At 36.3% G+C, this 26654-nt stretch overlaps 1 protein-coding gene across 5 annotated transcripts in view; it reads right to left on the bottom strand.

The window, feature by feature from the left end:
- Window positions 1-26654, bottom strand: part of PDS5A (PDS5 cohesin associated factor A) — a 79098-nt gene that overhangs the window by 37084 nt on the left and 15360 nt on the right. For all 5 annotated transcript variants that reach the window (XM_027731613.2, XM_039385002.1, XM_027731609.2 and 2 more), the window contains exons 3-10: window positions 9650-9853; window positions 9134-9220; window positions 8276-8373; window positions 7650-7776; window positions 3810-3890; window positions 2212-2352; window positions 1045-1160; window positions 149-243 (exon numbers count right to left, since the gene is read on the bottom strand). In XM_027731613.2, coding sequence (XP_027587414.1) covers window positions 149-243; window positions 1045-1160; window positions 2212-2352; window positions 3810-3890; window positions 7650-7776; window positions 8276-8373; window positions 9134-9220; window positions 9650-9853 — 949 coding nt within the window. The remainder of the gene's footprint in view (window positions 1-148; window positions 244-1044; window positions 1161-2211; window positions 2353-3809; window positions 3891-7649; window positions 7777-8275; window positions 8374-9133; window positions 9221-9649; window positions 9854-26654) is intronic.

Genomic DNA, 26654 nt, shown 5'->3' with positions numbered 1-26654 from the left:
GAAATCAATTACTCAGTGTTAGCTCTTCAATCCAGCATCAAGCATCAGACTTGATACATTTTAGAACCACGCTTCTATGTACAAAAATAATTATACACTTCCTTGCTCATTTCGTAAATTATTCTAAACCCCTGCATGAGCATCTCACCAGTGAGGTCTTTTGCTAAGTCTGGATGGTTCATTAAACAATGACTGGCGAATTTCACACTCTCTAATCTCACAGGGACATGGATATCATTGAACCTAGAGGGATAGAAGATGATGAACGTTAATTTTTAATTAGCCTTTCAAATCATGATTATTCTCTATGTAGTAACATGCGTTGATAGTATGTTCTGTTAACTATTAGAATACTTCTATGTGACAAAATAATAGAATATAAAGGTTCTGAATTTATCTCCATAATACAAATGTTCCTCATACAAATTTTTGTTATTTCTTGTGAAATTAATTCAGGACTAAAGTTAAAGCATGAATATGCTGTATGTGGAGGCAACGTTGAACTAACAGATTTTTGTCCACTGACTTTTGAACACAATTCTCCATACACAGTCAGTATTGTGTGTGCATATATACACACACAGGCAAAATTATAAAAATGTAAACTGTCATGTAATATGTACCACTGGAAAGCATTCACTTTTTTAAAAATTATAAACTTCTATATTTACGGAAAAGGAAGTCTCTCTTCACTCAAAAAGGTAAATGCCAAACAAAAGAGATACAGTTGCAGATACAGCTGAACAGTATGAAATTTCAGACAATGCTGGCATAGCTATTGTGTAATTTCTGCCGTGTGTGTAATGTACTGTCTATCTAACCTATATGCTTGTAGCTGACAGCAAAATAGCAGCAGTTCTTCAGGCTTCTTCATTCCAAAATGTAACTGTGTGCAATTCTCTGTTTTCAGGATTTAACAAAGTAACTTGTTCAAATATAAACAAACAGTTATATCCTCTAAAAAAACCAATGACAAATGCAATACTAAAAGAAAATTCAGAACAAAAAGAATAGAAATTTAGAATTCTATCCCGTTTCTCTTACCGCCCAAGAAAGCACTGCCAAAGAGGTCGATTTTGCGTGGCCAGATCAGAATCTTTGGAGCCAAAGAGTTTAGCCAAAAGTCGAACAACAGCCAAACGCTCTTCTCCATCATTGCTCTAAAAATCGAAGCATGAAAAAGAAACTGTAAATCATTATCCATAATATTTTAATAATAATTTCTGGCTTCCTTTTCTTTCTGTTCTCGTAACAGTTAGATTAAAAACTGAGCTTGAAATAATTTCTGATAATCCTCAGTCTCTCTAATACTAGATTAATACGAGTGAAAATATACAAATACCTATTAAGTTAACATATTACAGACACTGAATATGTGGCTGTGCTTCAAAAAGTCCTCTTTTGGGAATAAAAACCCATACACAGTAGTATGAATAACATATCTTTGGCAATTTCAACAATTTTTGTTGTAAAACATTCTTTAAGAATGTTTCCATGTGTGTGGAAAAGACACCAATTAAGATGTTATAAACAGATCTGCAATAATAAAAGAGATATGTCATTTCATCAAACACCTATTTCTTGGTTACTTTTGTTTGTTGCTACCATAGCCTACACGTACATGCACACATACAAAATTACTTCTCTCATTCACTTACAATTTTATGAAAGACAAACAGTTTTATAATTAAAAGCCCCACAAATTTCCAAATCAGGATAAATTAACTATTTTTAAGGATGCAAAAGAAGTCAGTTGACTTACTAGCCGATTATGACAAGTCTCAGAAAATATTAGGAAATAATTCCTCTATTACTAAAACATTTCATAAAACAAAGTTCTGCAAATCAATACTGAAGCTGACAGATTGACATTCCACAACATAAGCCAACTACAGCCTAATTACTGCATAAATTTCAGGTGAATTCGAAAGATTGAGTACATAGAACTTTTGCATTAGACTCTATTATCATTATAATGAGTATATATTTTGTGTGCATAATATGTTTGCAAGCAAAAAAAAGCATATAATTATATATGTATGTATAAATATATATAAATTGCCAGTATCCTTTCTTCAATATTACATTTATCTTTCAAGCAAAGCAATAAACTTTTTATCCCTCCAGTAGAACACTTATTAAATCTACATCTCTGCACTCTTAATATCCCCAGAAATTTTACTGCTTGTCAAAAGTTACATTGTAACCTACCTTCAGCTTGAATTCAAGCTGTGGCATGACAGACAGCAGTAAGTGAGGATCTATGGCAAAAAGTTCTTGTATCAAGTCAAACACATGTTCTGATAAGTCACTTACTGAAGACTTCCCCAGTACCAGAACCTGATTAAAAAACTAGAACACAAACATTATTATTTGGCAGATTGTCCCTCATTAAAGCAATAACTATTTTTAAAAGTTATTTTAACATAGTATCATTAATATTTTTATAGTAATGGAAGATACTCAATGCACAATGTCTTCATTAAATCAAAGCATTTCACCTTTAACAATTTAGGCTCAGGCAAATGACAAATACCCTTCTCAGTTCAGTTCTAATACTTCAGTCAAGACAGTTTAATTCATGATAATTTGATAATTTAAAAATATCAATAACCGTCTCCCAAGTAAAATAAATAGGTAATAAAAGAATTAATTTAAAATGCATATTCATCCAGTAGACATTTAGAAAAAAAATTAGTATCTTATTTTTAATTTTCTTGTCATTTAAAACCAATCCAATCGAAGATCATCAAATACTGAAAATGAAGCTTCTTCACCTCAAATCCTTTTTAAAGAACGTCAGATGGCTTTATGTTATGTTTTGTGATATTTGATAGTAATGTATGAAGGTTGTTAGTGATCTAACAGAAAGAAACTGAAAGTAGGCTAAAATATGAACTATTTCTTTTGGATTTGTTAAATTTTAATATACTTTATATATTTTCTATTAGATTCTGTGGGTTAATATTATTTGAGCAGTGCAAATGCTACAAAGCTATTACACACTTGAAAAAGAAAGTAAGAAGAATAGTATTAAATCAACTCAAACATTACTCTGTGTACTATCCTGTTTCCAGCTATGACTAATTAAAAAGCTTAAAGAAGGAGGGGAATTGGAAAGTGGTACTTGTTAGTGAGACTCCTGGTCTCACTTTTAAATACTTACTGATTAATCTTTTATGAATTTGTCTAATTTCCTTTTTAAACTACTCTGACTTTTACAAATTCTATTGGCTTTGGCACCAAGGAAAGGCAACAGAATGGATCAGACCACATTCCCCACAGACTGCAGCAGCTGTACTAATAGGCAGAACGCACAACTCTGACATTCAACAAGAAGAATTACAGTAGAAGTGAAAAACATAATTCTTTCAGTCTTTGACTACAGCAAGTTTAGGAGGGGAAAAAAAAACTCTAGCAAAGAGTTGGCAGTTTGAAATGCTTCATCCTAAAGCTTGGTATGAAATTTGGTTGTCTGGTTACTGGACATACAAAGTACTAGCAATTCCTTTTGTTGTAACAGGAGTTTTGGTGGTCATCTATTTTCACAGCCTAAATTTAGGCTTAACTTTAGACTGAGATGGGCAAAAATTCATTTCCTCTTCACTTATTTGATACATCCCACATACTTAACAACCACGTTAACAACACCCTATTTGGAAAATGGTATTCTTGTAGCTGCATTACAAAATGTGGCTTTTATAAACAATATCTACAAGGGAAAGAATCCCACCAAATTTGCAATAAATCAAGACAGTAACAAGAACACTTGCTACTTGTAGGTAACGTGGATTAACTAATTTACATACATTGGCAATACAAGGTTCAATGGTCTGGACGGTCCTTTTCAACAGGACTTTTGCAAGATCAAATGCTTGTTTATTAAGGTTCTGAAATAAAGAAAACATAATAAAATTTTATAGAGACAAACTATTTCAGATGACTTTACTTTTCCCTCCCAACCTTAAAAACCCATGACTTTAGAAAGGTATGTTTCACCACCAATCTATTTGTTTTCAAAGCTATCCAAATTAAGTTACATTAATTCCACAACTACATACACAGAGAAATCGTAAAAGTAGTTTTCCACACACTTAAGAAATCTAACCCAAAACCATCACTTTCTGCACATTAAGACTTTATCAGCTGTCACCTTTAGCATTGCATTCGTATCTATTAAAAGTTTTCACATGCAACAGCATTAAAAATTTTGAAGAAACATTACCATACTTTGAAAATTAATGTGCACCAAACTTTGCCACTGAAAAACGAACAACTCGAACTTAATATTTAAATGTAGTTTTGTTTCTCCCTCACATACCCATAAGAGGTACACCCTGCAGCAAAGTTCAGCCTTGTCTAGAGGGTAAAACTGTGCACTGATTGCTCCATGGCCTGTACCATATGCTCTGGGACAGCCCACAATGAGTCCACAGAAAGCACTTACACTTGGGCAGAGTTAGCTGCAAACTTTCCAAGTAAACATTTGATTGCAACATGACAAATCTGAACATTGTTTTCATTACTCTTCAGCAAGATAAGGAATGTAACTGCACATCTGAAAAATCTGACTGTCCAAGTCTGCACAAATCCAATATGCAGTATCTCATATCATCTAGGGATTAATGATGCTTGGAGGGGGCAAAAAAAGAAAGGTGGATTAGCTGATTGCCCTGAAAATTACAAATCACTGCAGAAAAAATGAGGAAAAGCCTAGGGATGACTGAATCTTGGGAAGACAGTATTTGGCAAGTCCACACTGAGAACGACTCACTCATGTACTTTTAACTAATGAGATGACAAACTGAAAGACAGTTCCTCAACTGATAGTAAAGAGAAACAAATGGCCAAAGGCTCAAATAAGTATGTCCTCAGTCACCAAAGCACTAAACTGATGTCTCATTACAGAAGACAGACATATATGTATCAACTCATCTCAAATTTTAAACAAATAAATAAATAAATAATAATCCCAACACTTTCTTTCCAAACCAGACCATGATGAAAATCTTTTTGGCGGGTATGCCGGTATTAAACTGCAAACCTCATACAGAAAACATACTTTCTTTGGATTTTCAACAAAGATTTCCAAGATTTCCACACAAACAAACCAGCAACCCAAATACATACACACAAAAACCCCCTCACAGTACCAAAGAACCAAACAACAAAACAGCCTAGAAAAGTAATATATCTACTGATGAAATAAACAACTATTAAAAAATTATTAAAAAAAATTAATCTGTTAGGGAAATCAAACCCTGAAGGACTGGACTAGCCCTGCTGTAGAGGATGCAGAAAAAGTTACTGATTTTAAGTGCATAAAATATATGAAGACACAAATATGTTTTTAAGGAATAACTTTGATAGTAAGAATGTGAAGAAAAATATTCACTAAATAGTACTGCTTTTAAAGTTAATAAAAAGGACTACAGTCTGATGCCATAAGTAACCTGAGCAAAATGTGACTTATGATACTGCTATTGAAAATCTGAATTCACTAGAGGAGAATCACAATAGCACACACAGAGAACAATGTACACCACTATCACTTTATTGATAATGGAGGTACAAATGAATATAATTTAGATGCTGAGGTAGATGTTACTTCATGTCTAATAAAAAAAAAAAAAAAGGAACAGACTACATTATCCAAAACACATTATTTCAGCTTCTTTACAAAGACAAACTTCCACTATTTCTTGCCACACTGTTAGTTTTATTATGTCGTAGCAGAGAATGACTGGTATTTGACTGCTTTGCACAGACCTAAAAGTATTGCTATTGTATGTATTCTACAAGAAAATAAGTTTTTCAAACTATGGGGTTTCTGATTTACATACCTAAGGACAAACAATATAATCACAGAATTTCCTAGGAGATCTGTTCATGAAAGGAGAACATAATTACTACTGTCAAACTCTGCTAGGCAGATCAGACAGAAGAACCTTCTGGTTAGTTTTTTTTTTTTTAATTACCATGGTAAAACAGTTTAAGTTCTGTTGTTACAGGAAACAAACAAATTAAAACGGACCAAAATACTGACCAAAGTACAATACTGAGCACTGACTACAGGATATTATTTGCTCAGTCAAGACCAAGAGTTGGTAAGGACTGGCACCAGTCCTCTAAGAGGCAGTGAATGTGCAGTAAAACCCAATATTTACACCAAGTTTACCTCCCTCTTTATCAGAGCCTTGCTTAAGCATTTCCTTCATTAGGCAGAACTATACGATTAAGTTAACAATGTTAATGTTGAAGGATCATATTTACTTTTACTTTGCCTAAACCAAGTGGTCACAACACACTGTTCTGTTGTACAAGGTTTACCAGGTCTTTGTATTGTCAGAGCAATGCCCACCACTGCCAACAGCATCACCCAGTACCTGACACACACAGCACACTATTCCTGATATCTACTGCCTATAATTGATTAGAAACAACTTACAAAGTGCAGTGTATTTTCAAAAGGACTTTATTATTACAAGAGGCCTCTCTGTTAGCAGTTTTAATAAGACATTATCTCATTGCTGTCAATGACTTGACAGAATGGTATTTCTGTCTCATGGTCATGACAGAAGGAATGCAAACTTGTCTCAGACAATAGAATTTCACAGGTAAATGACAATGGCCACAGCTTAGACACTCCTGTGTAATGTATTCCCATGAATTCTCCCTCTTTAAGTAACTAAATGAATAATTCCTGCTAACTTAACTTTTATCTGCTAATTTAACTTTAATTATGTAATCATAGATGGAGCTGCCTTAATTTTGTCATTATTTTAAATTAATAAATGAACAAACAGAAAAACACACTTGGTAATCAGAGCACAGTTCAGTTACTCTAACTAATAAGTGAAACTTCCTGTACTCCATACAATTTTCATTAAGAAGAACAAGTGTTTTAGCAAGGAAATTTTCTTGGTCAATGCAAGGCAACACCAGCCTGCACTCATTTTCCCTTATTTCACAGCTAATGGAGTTGTGTTCATTCTCCTTTCAAATTTATTTTGGCATCACAGTAAAGGTACTTCAAAAGCTCAGCTGCAGGTCCAGTGACCTACTCTTCGAGGAGGAGTTCATATAAAATTCGTCTAGGAAGGAGATGAGTGTACGTGTGTGCGTGTCACTTGGTCCCTTATAAGTGAGTTAAGCAGGTAAAGCCCATGGAAGGGGTGGGAAGCACAGCTAGGGAGGTGGAGGGAAGTCTGACTGGCAAGCTGAGGGGTGCAGCAAGACACCACAGAAGCCTTGGGGAAGTATTTCTTTTTCCTTTTTTTTAATTAAAAAATACTTCACATCTTGTCTATCATAAACCCTGCACCAAATCCAAAAAGCAAAACAACCGACAACGCACTATCCTTAAGATATAATGTCTTCCTATTGCATTTACTTGAAAACACTATTTCAGTACAGAGATCCTGAGGCAGCAAGTAGGCACAATCTCTTGATAATGAATAATCTAGACACAGTTAATGAACAGCACCAAATAATTCCCAAAGGAAATTTTCAATCAACTTTTCCAAGACATGAGGAAAATAAAACAGTTCTGATAGCTTAAGTGCGTGAAGAGATAAACAACATGCAAAAGGCAATAAAAATTAATGTTGTTATAATGGTATACTACTATAACATTTTATTTTGCAGACCTTGTGTGCAGGAATGAGGTTAATCAAAATCGAGTCCAGCAGCTCCTGAGTTACTCCATCGCCTTCCATGATGATAGAACTCATCAAATCCAGCATATGCATTTGTACCTTCTGGTTGTGGCTATTACTAAGATCATAAAGAATATTATCAACACTAAATTTTCAGACCCTGACAAATATCAACAGTACGGTCAAGAAACAATGTCTAACACTGTCCAGCTTGCCTTCCCTTACACTCTCCACATCTCAAAACTCAAAACCATTTTACGTGCCTTTCTTCTCTTACAGGAAGGTTAAAAAACCTAGAACAACCTAGCTCTGCTTTAAGTGAATCAAAATAAAAAAGACAATCACAGCCACAAAAGTAAAAATGTAGATAAATGAATCAGAATAAAGTATAGTTATAACATGGACAACAAATTTTAAAACACATCTACTTTCAGATGTACACCCCTCCGTACCGTCAGTAATTCACACTCATTTGCTTTCCGTGTATCTCTTTGTTTGGACAAATAAAGACTTGTTCTGTTCAGACATATTTATCTGTAGACTATGATAGGATTCAGTCTACCCCCAAAATTGATGATATTTTGACCATTTAAAATAATGGAAGTAATTCAACTTACTTGATAACTGAAAAAAGAGTCCTAAAAAGCTGAATAAAAATTTCATTGCAATCTTCCAACTCAAAGCAGATGTTGTAAGATTTAACCCAAGCTAAATTCTAAAACAAAAAATAGGATATTCAGGCTATTACAACTTCATATTAAGTCACATAAATATAATCATGTTAGTTACAGGTTTTTTCTATTTAAGGAAAAAAATATACAATATTCCCTTTGGGGAAAGAGACTGGATATTTGCTTTGCATATAAAGAACTCCTAATACAAAGGGGCTTTGCCAGATATATCCAGAAAAAACTACATATAGAATAATCTGATTTCTTATGTATAAAACTTGATTGACAAAAATTGTTAATATATTAAGTTCCTATTTCTAGACTTTTTTCTTCATATGACAATTTTATGTATCATTACAAACAAGATACTATTTCTAAATGCATACTGAACCCTCCCCCCATTTTTGTCAAGAGTACTGTTTTGCAACATTTTTAAAGCAAAAATCTTATATCTCTTCTCCCATCATCAATATAAGCACACCTGCATTTTAATCAGCATTTGAAATTTTCTCTCTTGATACAAAAAACAGTGTATACATTTGTAAGATAAAGGCTAAATGTTAATAAACACCAATCATTTCAACATGTCCTCAACTGCAGGCTAATGAACTTACTAAATGCAAACAGAATTATAACTACTAAAAGAAGCAATGCATTGAACTTCAATGAGACTGGTGTGATTTACAGAATGAAATTCCCAGGCATACTGGCACATCTGGAAAAATTACTGGAAAAAATACTGATGACACTTCTTAGGCTTGCAGAGCAAATGGCAGCTACTGAAAATTACAACTACTGAGTTACCTCTAACAAGTAAAAGTATCTGTTAAATTGAGGGCTCTTCGTGTCCTCCAAGCCTTTCAATTGTCTTGTAATAAACAAGAATATGTCCTGTCAAAAAAACAATACAACCATTTAGTAGTGAAATTTACCCACATTTTCAAACTCATGATATGAGAACTTTAAATTGTTTTTTTTAGGCACTGACAGAAAGCTATTACCAACACAGACACTGGTCATATCATCCATTGTTCCTTTACATGTCTAGCCCTTAATTATTACACTGACTCACAGGATTAAAGCAACATGTCTTTAATAAAATTGAACATCAGTATAAATGGGAGTAAACCCAATCTTTTTGGTTTATTTTTTCTGTTTGTTTTTTGGTTTTTTTGTTGTTGTTGTTGTTGTTTGGGGGTTTTTTGAGGGGAGTTGGTTGGTTGGTTTCATTTTGGGGGGAGGAAGGGGAATGTGGTTTTGATTTTCCTCAGTAAGAGAATGGGGTAGTAAGAAAGCCTTTATTTTATAAAGCATTTTTACCTTAAGTTTGTCATGGGAAGTATATGGAGCTTCAGGAGCATAGATACGAAAGATATCAGCCAAGCAACATGCTACAAGGAGGCGCACATCTTTATTGGGATTCCTGAGGAAGAATTCAGATGCAAGGTGCAAGGCTAGTGGGAGATACTGCTGCTTCTCATCTTCTGAGTCCTGGTCCATATCCATGAATGTTTTTACCACCATCTGAAAATCAAAGGAAAAAAATAATTGGAGTTCTTTCTGCTTTTATTCCTAATTACCAAACAATAATTTTTAAAAGAATGCAGTGCTATCAATACATGTTCCGCTGCATAATCACAGTTGGTACTACAATTTTTTTGTTAGGACAAGTATCAGAAGAAGAGAAGTGTTAATCTGATATGTAAAGGTTTGTTGAACTCGGTATTTTAAATTAAGACACCGAAAACCACTTTGCAGCTCTACTCAATTCTGCCAATCTTGGTCTGAGGTAGAGCACAGAAGCTGCACACCGATGAGGTTGGACATGGCAGCATTTCTTCTTCAAAGCAGTCCCATTGCAATTGAAAGTGAGGACTCACCTCAGCATAAATACTCCAAGGGGTTGTATGCCATCTGGCCTAACACAGGGCTACAGTATAATACTGCTGCTTTAAGATCCATGCCAAGACTTGAGAGGAGCCTAAGAGGCCACTCTTAATACTCTGCCTGTATCGAGGTACAGAGTTCAAGAAGCACTTTACATACGCACAGTCATTCTATCTGTTTTAAATAAACTATAATACCAGACAATAATTTGATCCCTCATGTAAAATAAGTCTAATGCTGCATATCTTTTCTTTCTGCATACTGACAACTGCATCTATACCCTTATCAATATAATGAAAAAATTAACTATGTGGTTTCCTTGTTTCCTCTAGCATGGCTAAGAAGAAATGCCACCAAGACTGTTTATTTTTTATTATTATACAACTTCAGTTAATAGAAACTTCTCAACATAATAATTTGGCAAAACTGAAAGTGAAAATTTAGTTTGAAGAAATACAAAGTTGCAGATTTAATTTTTGGAATAGGGCTTGTTAAAAGGATGAGAACGACTCCTAGGATGTCAGCACAGAACAGGCAGATGTGCCAGAGAGTCTTAGTACGATGTTAGTGAAATTGGTCTTTGTGTTCCATTTCTCCTGGTCACCTGAGAATCCTTAGAGTAAAAATTGTGAAGGACAGTCACATTGCATACCAGTAGCATACCCACTACAGACACAGTATACAGACACACATTAAAGAGATTCATGAGTAAACGCAAAATGATAAATCTTGATGGGTCAAATTCACCTCTAGAATAATAACAGTAAAACACAAGAGAAGACTAAGCTCACACAATAAACACATCTCTAACCAGAATTTTTTTGTTATTGTGTCATTCAAATGACACTAAGGTTGTTTCTCCACTATTAAGCATGTCCCTGCTTCCATCATGAAAATGCTGTCTCTCAGCTTCACCTCCTTTCTGAGTTTTGAAATACAGTTTCAAGCTCAGTAGATCTTACAAATGAAATGTTTGACAGCAACCTTTCCTACAGTACATTACTTAAAACTCTTTTTTGATTTCTATAAATGTGTAAGTACAATCTTTCATGAAGCAACTTACTATAAAAACAAAATTCAATAAAGGAAGAGAGAGGAGAAAAACTCTACACAACAACAAACAGAAAAAAAGAGAACTTTAAAGCTACAGCCCATAAAGATACAAATTTTATCTTTATTGGTCTGTTTCACTAAAAATATTCTTAAGCTATGTTTTCTGCTGAAAGCACAAACCCACCCTTCTGACAGCACAGGTCTGTCTGTTACAGGGCCACTTATCACCGTGCCCTGGGGCGCATCAAGCACAGCGTCCACAGCCAGTCCATGGGGGTGACTGTCCCGCTCTGGCCTCACCTCGAGTGCAGGGGGCAATTTTGGTCACCACAGTTTAAGAAGGATATAAAGCTATTAGTGACCAGAGGAGGGTCATGAACACGATGAAGGGTCTAAAGGCAAAGATGTATGAGAAGCAGCTGATGTCACTCGGTCTGTTCAGCCTGGAGAACAGCAGTCTGAGGGGAGACCTCACTGCAGTTACAACTTCCTTGTGAGGGGAAGAGGAGGGACAGACACTGATCTCTTCTCTGTGGTGACCAGTGAGAGGACCCAAGGGAATGGCCTGAAATTGTGTCAGGAGAGGTTTAAGTTGGATATTAGAAAAAGGCTTTTCACCCAGAGGGTGGATGGGTACTGGAACAGGTCCAAGAAGCATTTTGCCCATGTTCTTGGGAACGTTGTGTAATTTTTGGGGTTGTCCTGTACAGGGAAAGGAGTTGGTCTCGATGATCCTGATGGGTCCCATTCAAGTCGGTATATTCAGTGATCACCTGTTCCCTTCCTAGATCACCTGTCCTGTTCAAGAATTAAAAAAGCAGATAACATACTCTTCAAAACCTACCAGACTCTTTCAATCAGGAAGGTGTTAAAAACAAACAACAAACCCTCAAAAAAACCCCAACAACAAAAAATCCAATCACAATCAAATTAAAAAACCCAATACCATCATCAAATCAAAAAACATGACAAAAAAACCCACAAATCCCAACCAGCAACAAAACCCACACCACACATGCTCGCTCTCTGCTTGTGGCAGGACAAGGAATAATGGCCTTAACTTGCAGCATGGGATTCAGACAACTACTGTGGAAGGCTTTACAAAAATGGTAGAAAGGTCTAAAAGATCTGTAGATCCTGATAAACTGTATCTGTACCATATCAATTTATCTCACCAAAGTTCTTATCAGTCATTCTACCCATTTTATAGATTACCTATATAAGCAAACTTTTGATCTTCCCCATAAAACCAATCTCCTTTCTCCATACCCTTCTAGATCACATCTCCATACCCTGAGATCTTTCTTTAAAGTCTCATATTCATATGACAATATGCATAAATCTTGCATTTATCCCTTCTCTGATATGTCCAAAACAGACGAGGTAAAGCAGAACGGTGCTGAGAAAATTCACACAACTTTCCCATTTGATTAACAAAATGTTCGGATATTCTGGGATTAAAGTAAAGAAACCAGTCTTTCACACTGTCTTGCCTGTTTGAAAACATACCAAGTCTTATAGATCTTCCTATGTTGCTCTTGCATTTCAGAAGGAACGCATAAAATTCAACATATGTATCCAGCCCTTCCCAAAAATCTTCCTTACATTGTATTGCACATAGGTTCTGTTCTTTGTATATGTCCTATAACTCCATTACATTTCCTGTTATGAATTATGAGCTTTCTCAAAGAAATTAAAGAAAGAAAAAAAGCAGCAGTATGTAAGTTGCATGATGTGTAACAAATACTGATAACCTCTTAAAGGAAGTTTTAACATCTTATGAAGAACTGGTTGTAACTGGTTTAGGAATATTTTTAGTTAAATTTTTTCTAGCCTTAACACTGCAATACCAGTATTACTTGTGACAGTTAGAAATTTACCCACTAAAAGAATTTACTCACGAAATTGAAAACCTAAAATAAACTCTACAGATACAAAAAGACTACAGGTTCAAATAATTTAAGGTTTCAAATTTCCAAACTGGAAACCACTCCTTATCATGCTAAGATAGTTTCTATTTCTAGAAAAAGTGATCAAACCATAACAGGAACTCACTACTTTTTCAAATTACAGTACTATTGTCTAAGTGCTGTACAATCAAAACAACTCTAACTAGAACACTAATATTCACTTATATAAAAACCTACAGACTTAACAGCTTTCACCACAAAAAACTGTCACTGTTCTCTGTGCAAAAAGCAGGGGACAGAAAGTATTCTTTAAACACATTAATGTAACATCATCAATTATTTTCCAAACAGTTAAGGACTCAATTAAAGCACTAACTGCTAGACAAATGTAAACAAAATACGGCTATGCACATTCATTATTAAATTCATTCTGTATTGTTTTTGATTTAATGCGTCTCCATTAAATTGTCACATACTTGTGCTTTACTTAGCTTGCAAAAATGAAACTGTTAAAACTATCTAGAAATTTTCATTATTGGCACTTTTACCATATTACCTTGAAATTCTAACTATCAGATCAAGATTTTACTCTCCCAGGATCTGCAAACATGTAAGTGAAATAATCTAACTCTACCACTGAAGAAATGCAAATGCCTTCATTCAAAATAGCAAGAACAGCTAAATGAAGACTGCTTAAGTCACTCTTAGCATGTTACAAACATATTGAAAATTAAAGAAGTTAAAGCTTTCAGGGAGGTATTCATCTGACTGCATCAACCATGCAGCATGCAAGCCAGTCACCCTGGGTTACCTTTTCACCCATTAGAGAGAAATGCACAGACCTTGACTGAGTTCAAGCACAGATGTCTATAATGACATTTACAGATGTCACCTCAGTTTTGCCCTTGAACTCTGTGCTGACCATGAAAGCAGTTCAGTGTGACTAGATGCCTGAAAAGAGGTGAGATGAACACTGGCAGCTTCTTGTGAGGCTGTCGGCCTCTCAACTGCTTTGAAACACATACCAGAGGTTGCCAAAGCACTGCTCACAGACTGCCCACACCTCATAGGCAGCTTATGTGCAGCCTGTTTTCAAAGACACTAAATCAGCATGGTAGCTTGCCCTCATGTGACTCAGCTGCATGTGGCTCTTGCGCAAGATCTGTGCCTCGGATGGAAATACTAACTTTTGCTGTTCAGATCCTGTAGCTTTGGGCACATGGTTTGTGGGATCAGGAAGATCAACTGCTGCTGAAACTTACTGATGACTCCAGTATTACAGGGAGAAGAGTTACATAAACAACGAGAGAGACAGGGTATATCGGTAGATTGAGAAGACAAACCTGTGCTTGCAGAGAAGCAGCAGGCAGATCTACAAAAGCCTTGGTGCAGCTGGCAGGCCAAACACCAACCTGCAAGCCAGTCACAGCAGGGGGAAGATGTGTGCAGGTTGCACTTGTTGTACTCTTCTTACAATGGCTTATTCGAAGGATTCCAAAAGTAGTAACATTTAACCACCACCAGTTTGTAAAGAGACCAGAAAAAGATACTCAATATTTTAAAATTTTGTAATCATCAAAAGAAGAAATTTAGCAATTGAGAGAATTTGATACCATTTGTTATAATGGGAATACTATCAGAAGTTAACTTCAGTAGTAAGGTTAAATACAAAAGATATTTGAAAGTAAAACATAACCAAATGGATGTGAGCCCAGATGACACTTCAAGAGCTCAGACAACTCTGTGAGAGATGCCAAGAAAAGGCTAAAATTACAGTACACCCAAATCTAGCAATTTTCAGCTGCCATCTGAGCGTTTTTACATTTTTTTCCTCACATGATTTAAGCAGTACTATAGGCAATTCTTACCATTAACTATTAACAATAAATTATATTCTTTGTTTAAAGATCTCCATGTAAAACACAACAAAATCCACAGACATGCATTTTTGAAAAAAATACTTCTACATGGTGCATATTTAGGATGAGAAATTTTGGTCTCCCTCAGATACAATCCTATCTGTCAGCCAGAAGTACCAAACAAACATGGAAGAGACATTATTGTGTGGATAGAAACAAAAAGAAAAGATATCAAAGTATTCAAATCAGGAGGATCAGATCATTGTTATTCCAGAATCTTTAAATACCTGACAAATGATATCATAAACTCAGCACCACAGGTTTTGTTGGCTTTTCTTAAAAAACACAACAAAACAAACCCCAAACAAGAAAACCCAACCACAACACCAAAAAATCCCAACAACAAACCACACACACACACACCACCACCACCACCTCCAAACAAGGAAGATACCAACTAGCCAGAAATTATCAAATATTAACATAATGATCAAGAAAAGAGATCTTGCCAATACATCCAACAGGCTGACATCAACAGAATTTCATAATACAAACCAAATCCGGAAGGGTAAATAAACAAAGAAGAAAAACAGGGTAGGCACATAAAAAATAAATTACTTTGCTAACCCTCGTCTTGTAACAGCTCATGCCTTCAATAAGATAATCAACACTCTACACAACACCAACCATGACAAGAAATTTGTCCAAGTGTCAAGAACGGCATTACACTGAGCCACATGGAAAATGAGAATGCTGCAAGAGATGAAGATTAGTGCAACATTGTCTCCTTAGCTCCTCAGTGTTAAGCTGAAAGGACACTTTGGACCTGAATGAATTTACTCGTGCAGAATGTAGGAATGGATGGTAATGCCACAGTTGCAGACTGGCAATAAAGGACAGGATATTACATGAGAACAGAAACGCCAAAAATTGATTGCTGGTAAATGGTCTCATGCTTAGCTCTTAAATCCAAGAATTTATGCTATTAAGAGCTTATCAGCTGGAAACAACAGGAGAGAGGAAAGATGGACATTTATTAAGCAATTGTAAGGAAATTATGAGCCAACAACAGGCTATGTGCATGAAAACAATGAAAATGCAATTGCAGGATGTGACAGAAGAAGGAAAGGAAGAAACAGCAATACAACTCACGAAATGCTAAAAATACTAAATGCTGATTTGAAACACATTACTTAGGTCTGATTACCCTCATTGATTAAAAAAAAAAAAAATAAAAATTGAAAAGTACAGAAGGTGGCTACCAAAGAAGTCACAAAAGCCTTTTCTTCTAAGAGGATATTTACCAGACTGTGCTAATTAACTTACTGAAACAGCTGAAGGTCTCTCTTTGAGGCCAGCCCTGTATAGACAGTATCTGTATTGATGATCTGGACAAGGGGATTGGGTGCACCCTCAGTAAGTTCATAGACAACACCAAGTTCGAGCTGGTGAAGGGTCTGGAGCACAAGTGTTATGAGAAGCAGCTGAGAGAGCTGGGTTTGTTTAGCCTGAAGAAGAGGAGACTGAGGGGAGACCTTATCACTCTCTACAACTACCTGAAAGGAGTTGTAGTGAGCTGAGGGTTACCTTCTTCTCCCAGGTAACAAGCAAAGGGACAAGAAGAACAGTCACAAGTTGTGCCAGGCAAGGTTCAGATGGATATTAGGAAAAATATCCTTACTGAAAGAGCGGTCAAGCAGGAATCACCATCCTTGGAAGTAGTTTGTAAGCGTGTAGATGGGACATGGTTTAGTGGTGAACACAACAGTTCACCACTTGTTGCACTGGTCGGACTAAATGATCTGAAAGGTCTTCTCTGACCTTACTGATTCTATAATCCTTTTAGTATGCTTTAAATACAGGAGTGCCATTCACGCTCTGGAAAAACACTGCAAGTAGAAATGGGTAGAAAACGAGCCTGCAGGATCTCCGGCTTCAGAATAGGGGCTGCTTTCTGACCATGGAAGCATGTGTCATGGAGCAGCACCTGCTCCCAGGGTTCACTTCATTGCAAAAAACTCCTTCTCAGGGCCCACCCAGGGAACTGCAGCCAGTCAGTCTCACCTCTAAGAACATGGAGCAGATCCTCTTGAAAACTATGCTAAGGCAAACGGAAAATAAGGAGGCAACTGGTGATAGCCAACATGGCTTCCCTAAGGGGACAATTTCGGTGGTATTCTGCAATGGGGTTAGTGTTGGTGGATCAGGGAAGAGCAAATGATGTCATCTACCTAAACATGAGCTGAGCATTTGACACTGTCCCAGAAAACACTCTTGTCTCTCAACTGGAGTGTGGCATTCCTCGGGGATGGTATCAGGACCGGCACTGTTTAACACCTTTGTTGGGGACACAGACAGTGGGACTGAGCGCACCCTCAGCGAGTTTGCCAACACCACTGAGCAGTATGGTGCAGTCGACAGGCTGGAGGGAAGGGATGCCATCCAAAGGGACCTTGATAGGCTTGAGGGGTGGGCCTGTGCAAATCTGAAGTTCAGCAGGGCCAAGTACAAGGTCTTGCAGCTGGGCTGAAGTAATTTCAGAAACAAATACTGAGTGGAGAATGAATTGACAGCAGCCCTGAGGTAGATGAGAAGGTCAGCATGACCAGGAAAGGTGCATTTGCAGCCCAGAAAGTCAATGTATCCTGGGCTCCATCAAAACCAGTGTGACCAGCAGGTTGAGGGAGGTGACTCTGCCCCTCTACTCCTCTCTGCTGAGACCCCACTTGGAGTGCTGCATCCAGCTCTGTGGTCCTCAGCACAGGAAAGACATGGACATTTTGGAGTGAGTCCAGAGAAGGCCACCAGGTTGATTAGAGGGCTGGAGCACCTCTCCTGTGAAGACAGGAAGAGAGAGTTGGGGCTGTTTGGCCTAGAGAAGAGAAGGCTCCAGGGGGACCGTATAGCAGCCTTCCAGTACCTAAAGGGGGCATACAAGAAAGCTGGAGAGGGACTTTTCACAAGGGCGTGTAGTGACAGGACAATGGGGAATGGCTTTAAACTGAGAAAGGGTAAGTCTAGATTGGATACTAGGAAGAAGATTCTTTACTGTGATGGTGGTGAGACACTGGAACAGGCTACCCAAAGAAGTTGTGGATGCCCCTTCCCTAGAAGTGGTCAAGGCCAGGTTGGATGGGGCTCTGAGTAGCCTGGTCTAGTGGAAGGTGTCCCTCATGGCAGGGGTTTGGAACTAGGTTAGCTTTAAGGTCCCTTCCAACCCAAACCACTCTATGATTCTATGATATGAGAATCATAGAATCAATGAACTGGAAAGGACCTGAAACATTCTTGTGAAGTTCTGCTGCTGTCACAGCAGCTGTAAAACGAAAAGTAGCACTTCCTGCCTGGTACTATTAGGAACCCCTGAAAAATAAGTTTTATTGCCTGATTTTCACTACAAAGTCTTTAATCTATGCTCTCTGACAAGACATGTAAGCAGCTTTGAGTAACTCAGGGTGAGGGGGAATGAAAAGTTGAATAAAAGATTACATAAAGCATATTATAAATTCTTTGGGGCAAAGACTATTTGTTTCCTTCTTTACATCCTGCTCACCAAGTGAAGCCAATGACCAGGGTTTCCAGGTGTGATTACAAATGTATCACAGGACATGTAAAGGTGATGCAGGAATAGCAATGGTAGTCTGTACAGTGATATAGTCCTCTGACTGGGCAAACAGTTTAACTGGCTATCCTTCCCCTGGGGACTAACCTACACTAGGCTTCTCTTGAGAGCTTTGGCCGACAGATCACACGCAAAGAAGTCACAGATCTGTAATTTACCACTATCTTCACATTGGTAAAACGACATATTCTGTATTATTTTCCTTGCATCAAGCAACTCCAACTATTTTCCAAGAGCCCAAATATTAAATTTATCTAATGTATGAAAAAGCAGAAAGACTGGTTACTATGTGTAATAAACCCCTATATACTGAGCAGTTAGTTCAGGGATTATTTGAGGTAACTTCCTTGATACACATTTTTAAGTAACTACATAATGAATGCAAATATCACACATATACAGCATCCTAATCAAAACGGGACAAGTAATGTTACCAATTTATGAGAGAGGTTGTTCAATTACCCACATCTTACATCTTCATAATCAACACACAGCAGAATTCCAGTTCTGTTGTAAAGCTAGAAGATTCCCCACAGTAAAATAAATGCAACAGATGCAGGAGAAAAAGGCAAATAAAATGAAAAAAATCACATGTCTTAATCCCAGGTAGCTGTAGTATTGGTTCCTTGTGACATGGAGATCCAGTTTAACCACCTGCAGCCACTATCTCCTCCCTTTCCCATGACTCACCCTGTCCTGCCTCTGGCCATGCAGTGCCACAGCACACTTTGCACTGGACACAACACTTGCTGAATAACCCCATGAGTCAATTTAACCTACTAATCTGTCTGAAAAACTCCCTGGAAAAAGTCCTGGATAGTTTTCTGACGGGCACAGTTAGATCACAGACATATCTGATACATTCCAGAGTTAGTAGAAGGGAAGGTAGATAGAATTCAATGGCCAAGACCAGGAAGGGAAGAATTACTTAGTCTTCCAGTGCACAGACTCTTAAAAAACAATCTAACAGTGACACAAATTCTTAATAGCGGCAAGCACATGAAGCCTGAAATGGGCAGCTATATCCAAATCCTAGTAGGCTGCCAGAAAATTTACCTGTATCTCTATTCAGTAGAAACTGGCATAAGATGTGATTACTGATCATTTTAAATTCAAGGGCTCAAAAATACGTTGTCACGGTAATTTTCAAAACTCGCATGCAATGTATCATTTAACTTACTCGTTTTAATTTAATGATGTATTTCCTGGGTTTGTATCATGACCTGAGACAGCAGAGGTTCCCCATTCACCTTTCTAGGCCACCACTTTTTTTGCCTTCCAGGTTCTTATCATTCTCCTCACATCCTCATCTCACAGCTTTGGAGGCAAAGACTTACTGTAACTTCAGTATTGCACATATATTTTATTTATATAAGGGATGCATAACACCCATAGTGTTTACCATTTGGCTCCTTAGCCGGCATTAAATTCTATAAGATTTTTCAACAGAAGCTGTTGAGTCAAAGATTTCACTAAGTGCTCTTGACTGATACATAAGTATCTCCTGATTTAGTCCTTTACAACTTCATGAAGTCAGTAAAGAGTTTTGTTTTCTCTCACTATTTGTTACCTTGCTTTAATCAACATTGAACCTAAAAGCTTCCACTTGGAGTCGCCCCACTCAAGTTATCTAACTTAATAGGAATTCTGCGAAATTCTCCCTGGTTGTGATGAACACCTCCTCACATTTCCCAAACAGCTACAAGGTTTTCAGGTGTGCAGAGTACAATCTAACATAGGTCACTGTATGGTTTGTCAATAACAAAAATTATTTATTGATATTTACTTTTTGCTTACAATCAGCTTTTAATGCATGACAATACCTGGCTACTCAATTCAAGACCTTTTTAAGTTGTTTTAGCGTAAGAAACATTGAGAAGTATTCCTAGTTTGGCCTTACCAATACTGAAATCCTGAAGGTATTTTATTATCCCAGTTTTAAACTGTTTCACACAATTTTCTATGACACAAACTATAATACTGTGGATCAAATCACCCATTTTAACAATGTGTGTATACTTCTTCTCAAATAATGAAAAGACAGTGCATATACTTATCAGCACATGATCTTTTAATATTAATACTATTCTTGATCTCTTACACATCCATGATTTAAGTGTAGTGCCAGAGCACCAATTTTTATTTTAATTTTTTTTAAGCAATTCAGTTTTCAGCAGTATTTATTACCAGTCTTTATTACTGGGAAGATTTGTCATGGAATTCTTTACACTTTTCCTGCCAAAGACTAACAATTGAAATACTCTAAGAAGGTTCATAAATTAAAACACTGAAAGTCATCTAAGTTTTCAGAAACTTCACTTCCACATACATAGATACATAAGAGTATTTGCAGAGGGACTTGAAAGAGCCTATTTTTTAAACATTCTAATGATAATTCAATCAGTTAGAAGCATTTCATTAACTAGTCCTTTTTCCCTGGCTATACCGGCAAGTGTTATATGTGGCTGGGGCAAACCCCAAAAATTCTTAAAATCGTATCCTCATGGTGCAGTAGTTCCTATTTCCATATAAAGTTTCCCAAGTACTTTGATAATAGCATCCAGATGTTAGAGAGAATTCTTTATAACCAATTCACTGCTGTGTGATAATTCATTTCCTCTTCCAAAGAGAAGGTGGTGCTGGACAAGAACAAAAATGGCATTTGCATTTCTACTGTGAATTGACTGTAAGGATTCATTTTGAAGTGAGTATTTAAGGATCAGTTCTCACAACACAATTATGCATTAGAGTTTCACATTAAAACACAACTAGAGAGCTATGCTGTCAGCAATACTGATGTTTTAAAGACTATATTCATGTCTTTTTCTACGCTGCAGTGCAGATGCATCCCATGGTACATGATAGTCTTCCTGACTCAGTCATCCAAAAGTGGGGCATGTATAAAGCACACCACGCTGTTCCCTACTTGTGTTTCAACACAACCAAAAAATGAGTCCAAAAAAAGATATTTTTTTCTAAGAAAACCGAGTTTTTCTATTTCAGCAATCTTGTAAATTGTGCTAAGTTGAAAACTTGCTATTCCTATCAAAGCATAAAATTATGTGAAATATTTGTACCTTAATCTTTAACTCTGATTGGACAGTCTGTGGCAGTAAGAGAAAAAAGGCATTAAAATTTCTTTCATGGACCTCATTCAATGTCCAGCAATCACACATAATACCATCACACTCAGTAGCACCAGAAGGTACCATGGTCAACAAGAAAATAACTCTTCAGCTATAACACTAATTTTTCTGGTTTCTTTAGGAGCCAGATTCCACTGCGCCTTAGGACTGAAAAATCAGGGGACAAATAATGTGAAACTCCAACATGAACCATACCTAGTGACAAAACTGCACTAAAAATTTTTGGCTATGCTGCTGTCACCTACTGGAGTCATAGTACGAGACTGTCATATGACTGCATAGAATGCACAAACTGTGAGTTTCCATTCCCACGTGAAAGGCTGGACAAAAATCAGAATTGTAAAACTGTAAAAAGCCTTCATCTTTCACAATCAAAACTAAGACTACCAATGAGCAAGAACTACAAAAAACCCCTAACCAACAGCACATCAAACCAGAACAAGCTCCTCAGAAGGCACTGGTTGACGTGGACACTGCAGAAGACTTCTGCCAGCAGCTGGTGAGGAACCAGCTACTGCACCTACCAAACTAGATGCAGTGCTGCAAAGAATTTCTATTCAGATGAATTATCCTTCTCCAATGAAGCACTATTTTACCAGAAAATTTGGCTACCTGTCGCACACAATTATCTGTATTAGAAATACAAAAAAACCCCACAGCTTTGCCTTCAGGCAGGTACCAAGCTCAGAACTAAGGCACTACAGAATGGACTGAAGGCAAAACAACAATTTCCTTACTCTGCGTGCATCTTGTGGTTTCATTTTATTTTAAAGCAGCCCCATTAAAAACAAAGTTTCTGGAAAATCTTGAAGCACAGGAAAAAACTGATGCCTAAAAAACTGGACCTGAAACATATCTGGAATGGTTTCCTGTTTGTAAGTCTTATTTAATTCTTTAATGAGGAGGAAGAAAATTATGTCTAATAAGTATATGGAAAGCACTGTATTCGTAGAATTCATTTAGTAAGCCTAAATTATTTTACTGTGAATAATTACAAGTATCCCTAAGTAGGAGACTGATTTCTGATACATGTGAAATGAACAAAAATAATAAAAAATATTTTAAAGAAATTTTCCATTGTAAATATTGTCATTAAAATGAGGTGGGAGACTGAAGGAAAAATAAGACACTATTATTGCTTATATAAGGATAGGAAAGCCAAATCTGCAGTGCTCAGCAACAGGATGATGATAAAGACAGAATAATTATGTGTACGATATTCACTTTCTGAGAAATAAGCCTCTAAAATTAATATGATAAGTCTGTGCATTTTATTATAATGTAAGTAGCAAAGAACAATATGAAAATTCTTCAAGAAATTCATATTACCATCATAATTGGCAATATTAAAAGCAGAGAAATATTTCAAAATTAATATATTTATAGAAAGCATTTTGATGGACTTTACATGACAGTACTTAAAATGTTGTTTTTTACTGTTTTTACTGTACATTTTATGATACAGTATTTCAAACTAAAATGTAGACTTTTCCATTTTGGGTATGGGAGTAATTGCATTTGTATGTCCAAGGAAAAAATAAAAATGAAAAATGAAAAGACAGAGGCAGGAGAGCAAAGAAAAGAAAGGAAGATAGAAAAAAACCAGGTTTTCCCATCATGTCTCTATCTCATACCTATTTTTATTTGCTGAGTCTTGACATTTACACCCAATCACCAGTAAGAGGACTATGTTTTCACTTGTTTCTAACTTTGCTAAACATTTTAGTGATATTTTCAAGCAATACTGCTACCTTGAGCTGATTGAAAATTATCTCCCATCCAAAATATGTACTCTGTTTACAAAACCATGACTCTCTTTTTACCCAACTGAAGAAAAAACAACCAAATTACTGCTTTTACAGAGCACCATTATTCCTTTCTGGATTAGGAATACCGTTTTAGAAGACAGTATGTCAAATCCCAGAGTAGTGGTGACTTCATTGATTTTAGGCAGTTATTTTAATTATGGGCTAATAAAGTCTTGTCTGGGAATTCTCTAATATTTTGAGAACTTCAAGTAACTCCTGGTTTCCACCACAAGAGTTCTGCAACTATTTTGCCTATCGGTTCCATCAAATTCCTTCCCTTGGATAGCTAGAGAATGACCATAATGCTGTACCTGTCCCTCAACATTCCTCATATGCAATCACACAGCTTTACAGCTACTGATTTTGCTAAGATAAGAAACAGGCAGTATATCTGATATAAAGCATTAACGCAAGGCTGTTTTTGTCTTTTTAAGAATGTTTTCAAAGCATGACTGAAATTTTTTAAAAGGTTCCACTAAGGAGCCTTCTTGTATTAAAACTTCACTTGTGAAATATATAAAGATCACCAGTCTCCCAAAAATCATAAAGAGCACTTCAATTTCCTTTCTCTGTTAGAAACAGAATTCAGATAAAGACTTATATATATAGTGACAGTATAACCACTGTCACTCAGACATCAGATATCCACCATTAGACAATTTTCCCAATCCATTCTTGGTGAATCTACTCACATCACCTGCATCATGCAGTGTTTTCTCATTTTGACCTCTACAGTAATTTCTGCTTTACTTTGAAGCTCTCCAAATAGTGTAACAATTTCATTATCTCTGAATAATTTTTCTGGGGGGAAATAGAATCATATAACTATGTAATGAAGAACTCAAATTGGGCAGATTTTGCAAAGCTAAAGGCTGGAAAGTCTTTTACTGTTTTTTGTTAGAAAATACACTACTTATGTGTTTAATATTTAATTTATATATTTTAAATACACCATTTAAGTTCAGCCTCAGAATTGATCATGTTGAATCTAGTTGAAAATAACTTTTCACTAAACTACATTGCTGGAATCAGCAACCTGCAAGTATGAAAGATAACTTAAATAGCTGCCAGCAACATCCTTAAAGAACAGGAATCACACAAAATGACACAAAATTTTTAAAGGTCCAACATACTTTAAAAAGCACTTCAGGCATAGTAGCTCTGTACTGGCAAAACGCTTTGGCATGTTCATTCAGAAAAATCACTTATCTCCAGGACAAAATTTGAGAAATTTCAATGTACAAAACCACAGTGGAGGTGAGATTAGAGAGAGGTTCTTGAGGTTATGCACCTAAAGTTACTTTAGCATCTAGTTTAATACTTTATTAGAAATAAAATGTTTTGTTACCCATTAAATTTTACAGTTTCTGAGTCTCATAGTACAGTTAAACTCACTCAATAAATTCTAGCACTACAACAGTACCACTGCCCAGTAACTTTTGCCTTAACTCTAAATAGCTCGGAGATGTAGCTGATTCCCTTTATATTTAAATTAGACATCCAAAACAATGCCAAGCTGTACCCCAAGCATGAACATAAATTTGGTACCCAGTGGCAGAAGATTTGGTCATTTCACAAACATCTGCATCTGTGACAAAGAGACAGTGTCGAAGAGATATCTGAGAAGTTTACAAAGACAGCAAGCCTCAGCCTAAAAAATTATGATTGCCCAGAACACACAAGAAAGCACACACTTCATCCAGAGTACTGGACTGAAGCAGCCTGAAGCCAAAATAACACCTTATTTTAAAATTATCTTTGTTTTTATGACTCAGAAATGACAGAGACAACTTCACTTGCTCAGCTGCAGTGATCTCAGAACAGTAGTCCACATGCATATGCTGAAGATTCAAAATGCAGCTTACACATATAAAATATCCTAAAAAACAATGATTGGGAAATTTGAAAAAGTAGAAGAAATGTTACCTTTAAAAGGACACAACAGATCTCTTTCACAAACTATGCAGAAGAATGACAATTAATTGACCAGGTGACTGTCAAAACAAACCACTTAGTCTTTCTTAAGTATACATGAGACATTACATAAAAGCACAAAATTTAACCTTTCTTATCTAAAAACATTGTAGATAGTATAGTTATTGCCTTTTGGTCCTGAATCCCACATAAAGGTATTATGTTTCCCTTAAGTTTGCACTTCAAATACATGAAGCTCCATTGTTATTATGCTTCAAAAGCCAAAACAGGATGAAACGTCTTCATTCCTGTTCTGGAATTTGTTTTTCCGGGTTTTTGTGTATTTTGTTTTAATTTTTTTTAATCACTCATGATCATAGCATGCAAACCATGTACTGTTATACTGAACCCATTTACAAAAAAGCCCCTATGGAATGTACCTTGCTATGTTTGCTTTCTCATCTTCCCATCCTAAAAAGAAAAATATAACAATGCCCTATTTAATTCTGATTGAATTGGTGGTCTTGTTTTTATTCAATTCAAAATCAAAACATTTTGCAGAGTATCTTCACAGAGAGGAAGAAGGAATTCAGAAATGCACTTTGACCTACAGATTGTGAAAGTTTGCAATACTCTTCAATAGCTGCAGGAGTTCAGTGGACATCCTAAAAATGAAAAATGCTGTTGGCTAAGATTTATGATCGGGAAATAAAACCTGTCAACTACAATCTTCAGTGTCTAAAACTCAGGCATTAAGTTGAAGCCATTTAGCACCTTAAAGAAAATGGCTGAGACCTAATACTGGACAATAAATTTTATGGAAAAGTAGTGTAGGAGGAAACAACAAACAGTTGCTGACCAAGTAACTTATTTGACGAAAATGCTTCAGTATTTATATTCTATAGTCTCAAAACACTGATAACATTCATGATGAGATTAATCACAGAATTCTGTTTCAGATGTTGAGAGTAGAGCAAATAACCATAATCTGGATAGGGCTGACATTCCTAACCAAGTAGAGAGCTGAAAAGGTGTTACTCCCAGGTACCACTATTGGCACTTCCCTCATTAAAGGTAAGTACTACCCTGTACTAAGGATCAAAAAGAAGTACCAAAGGGAAACATC

Source organism: Pipra filicauda, unplaced genomic scaffold, assembly GCF_003945595.2.
Source record: "Pipra filicauda isolate LSUMZ 115617 unplaced genomic scaffold, ASM394559v2 scaffold38_size3968069_pilon, whole genome shotgun sequence".
Taxonomy (NCBI): domain Eukaryota; kingdom Metazoa; phylum Chordata; class Aves; order Passeriformes; family Pipridae; genus Pipra; species Pipra filicauda.
The sequence above is the reverse complement of the archived record's forward strand: the minus strand, read 5'-3'. Positions and strand labels throughout refer to the sequence as shown.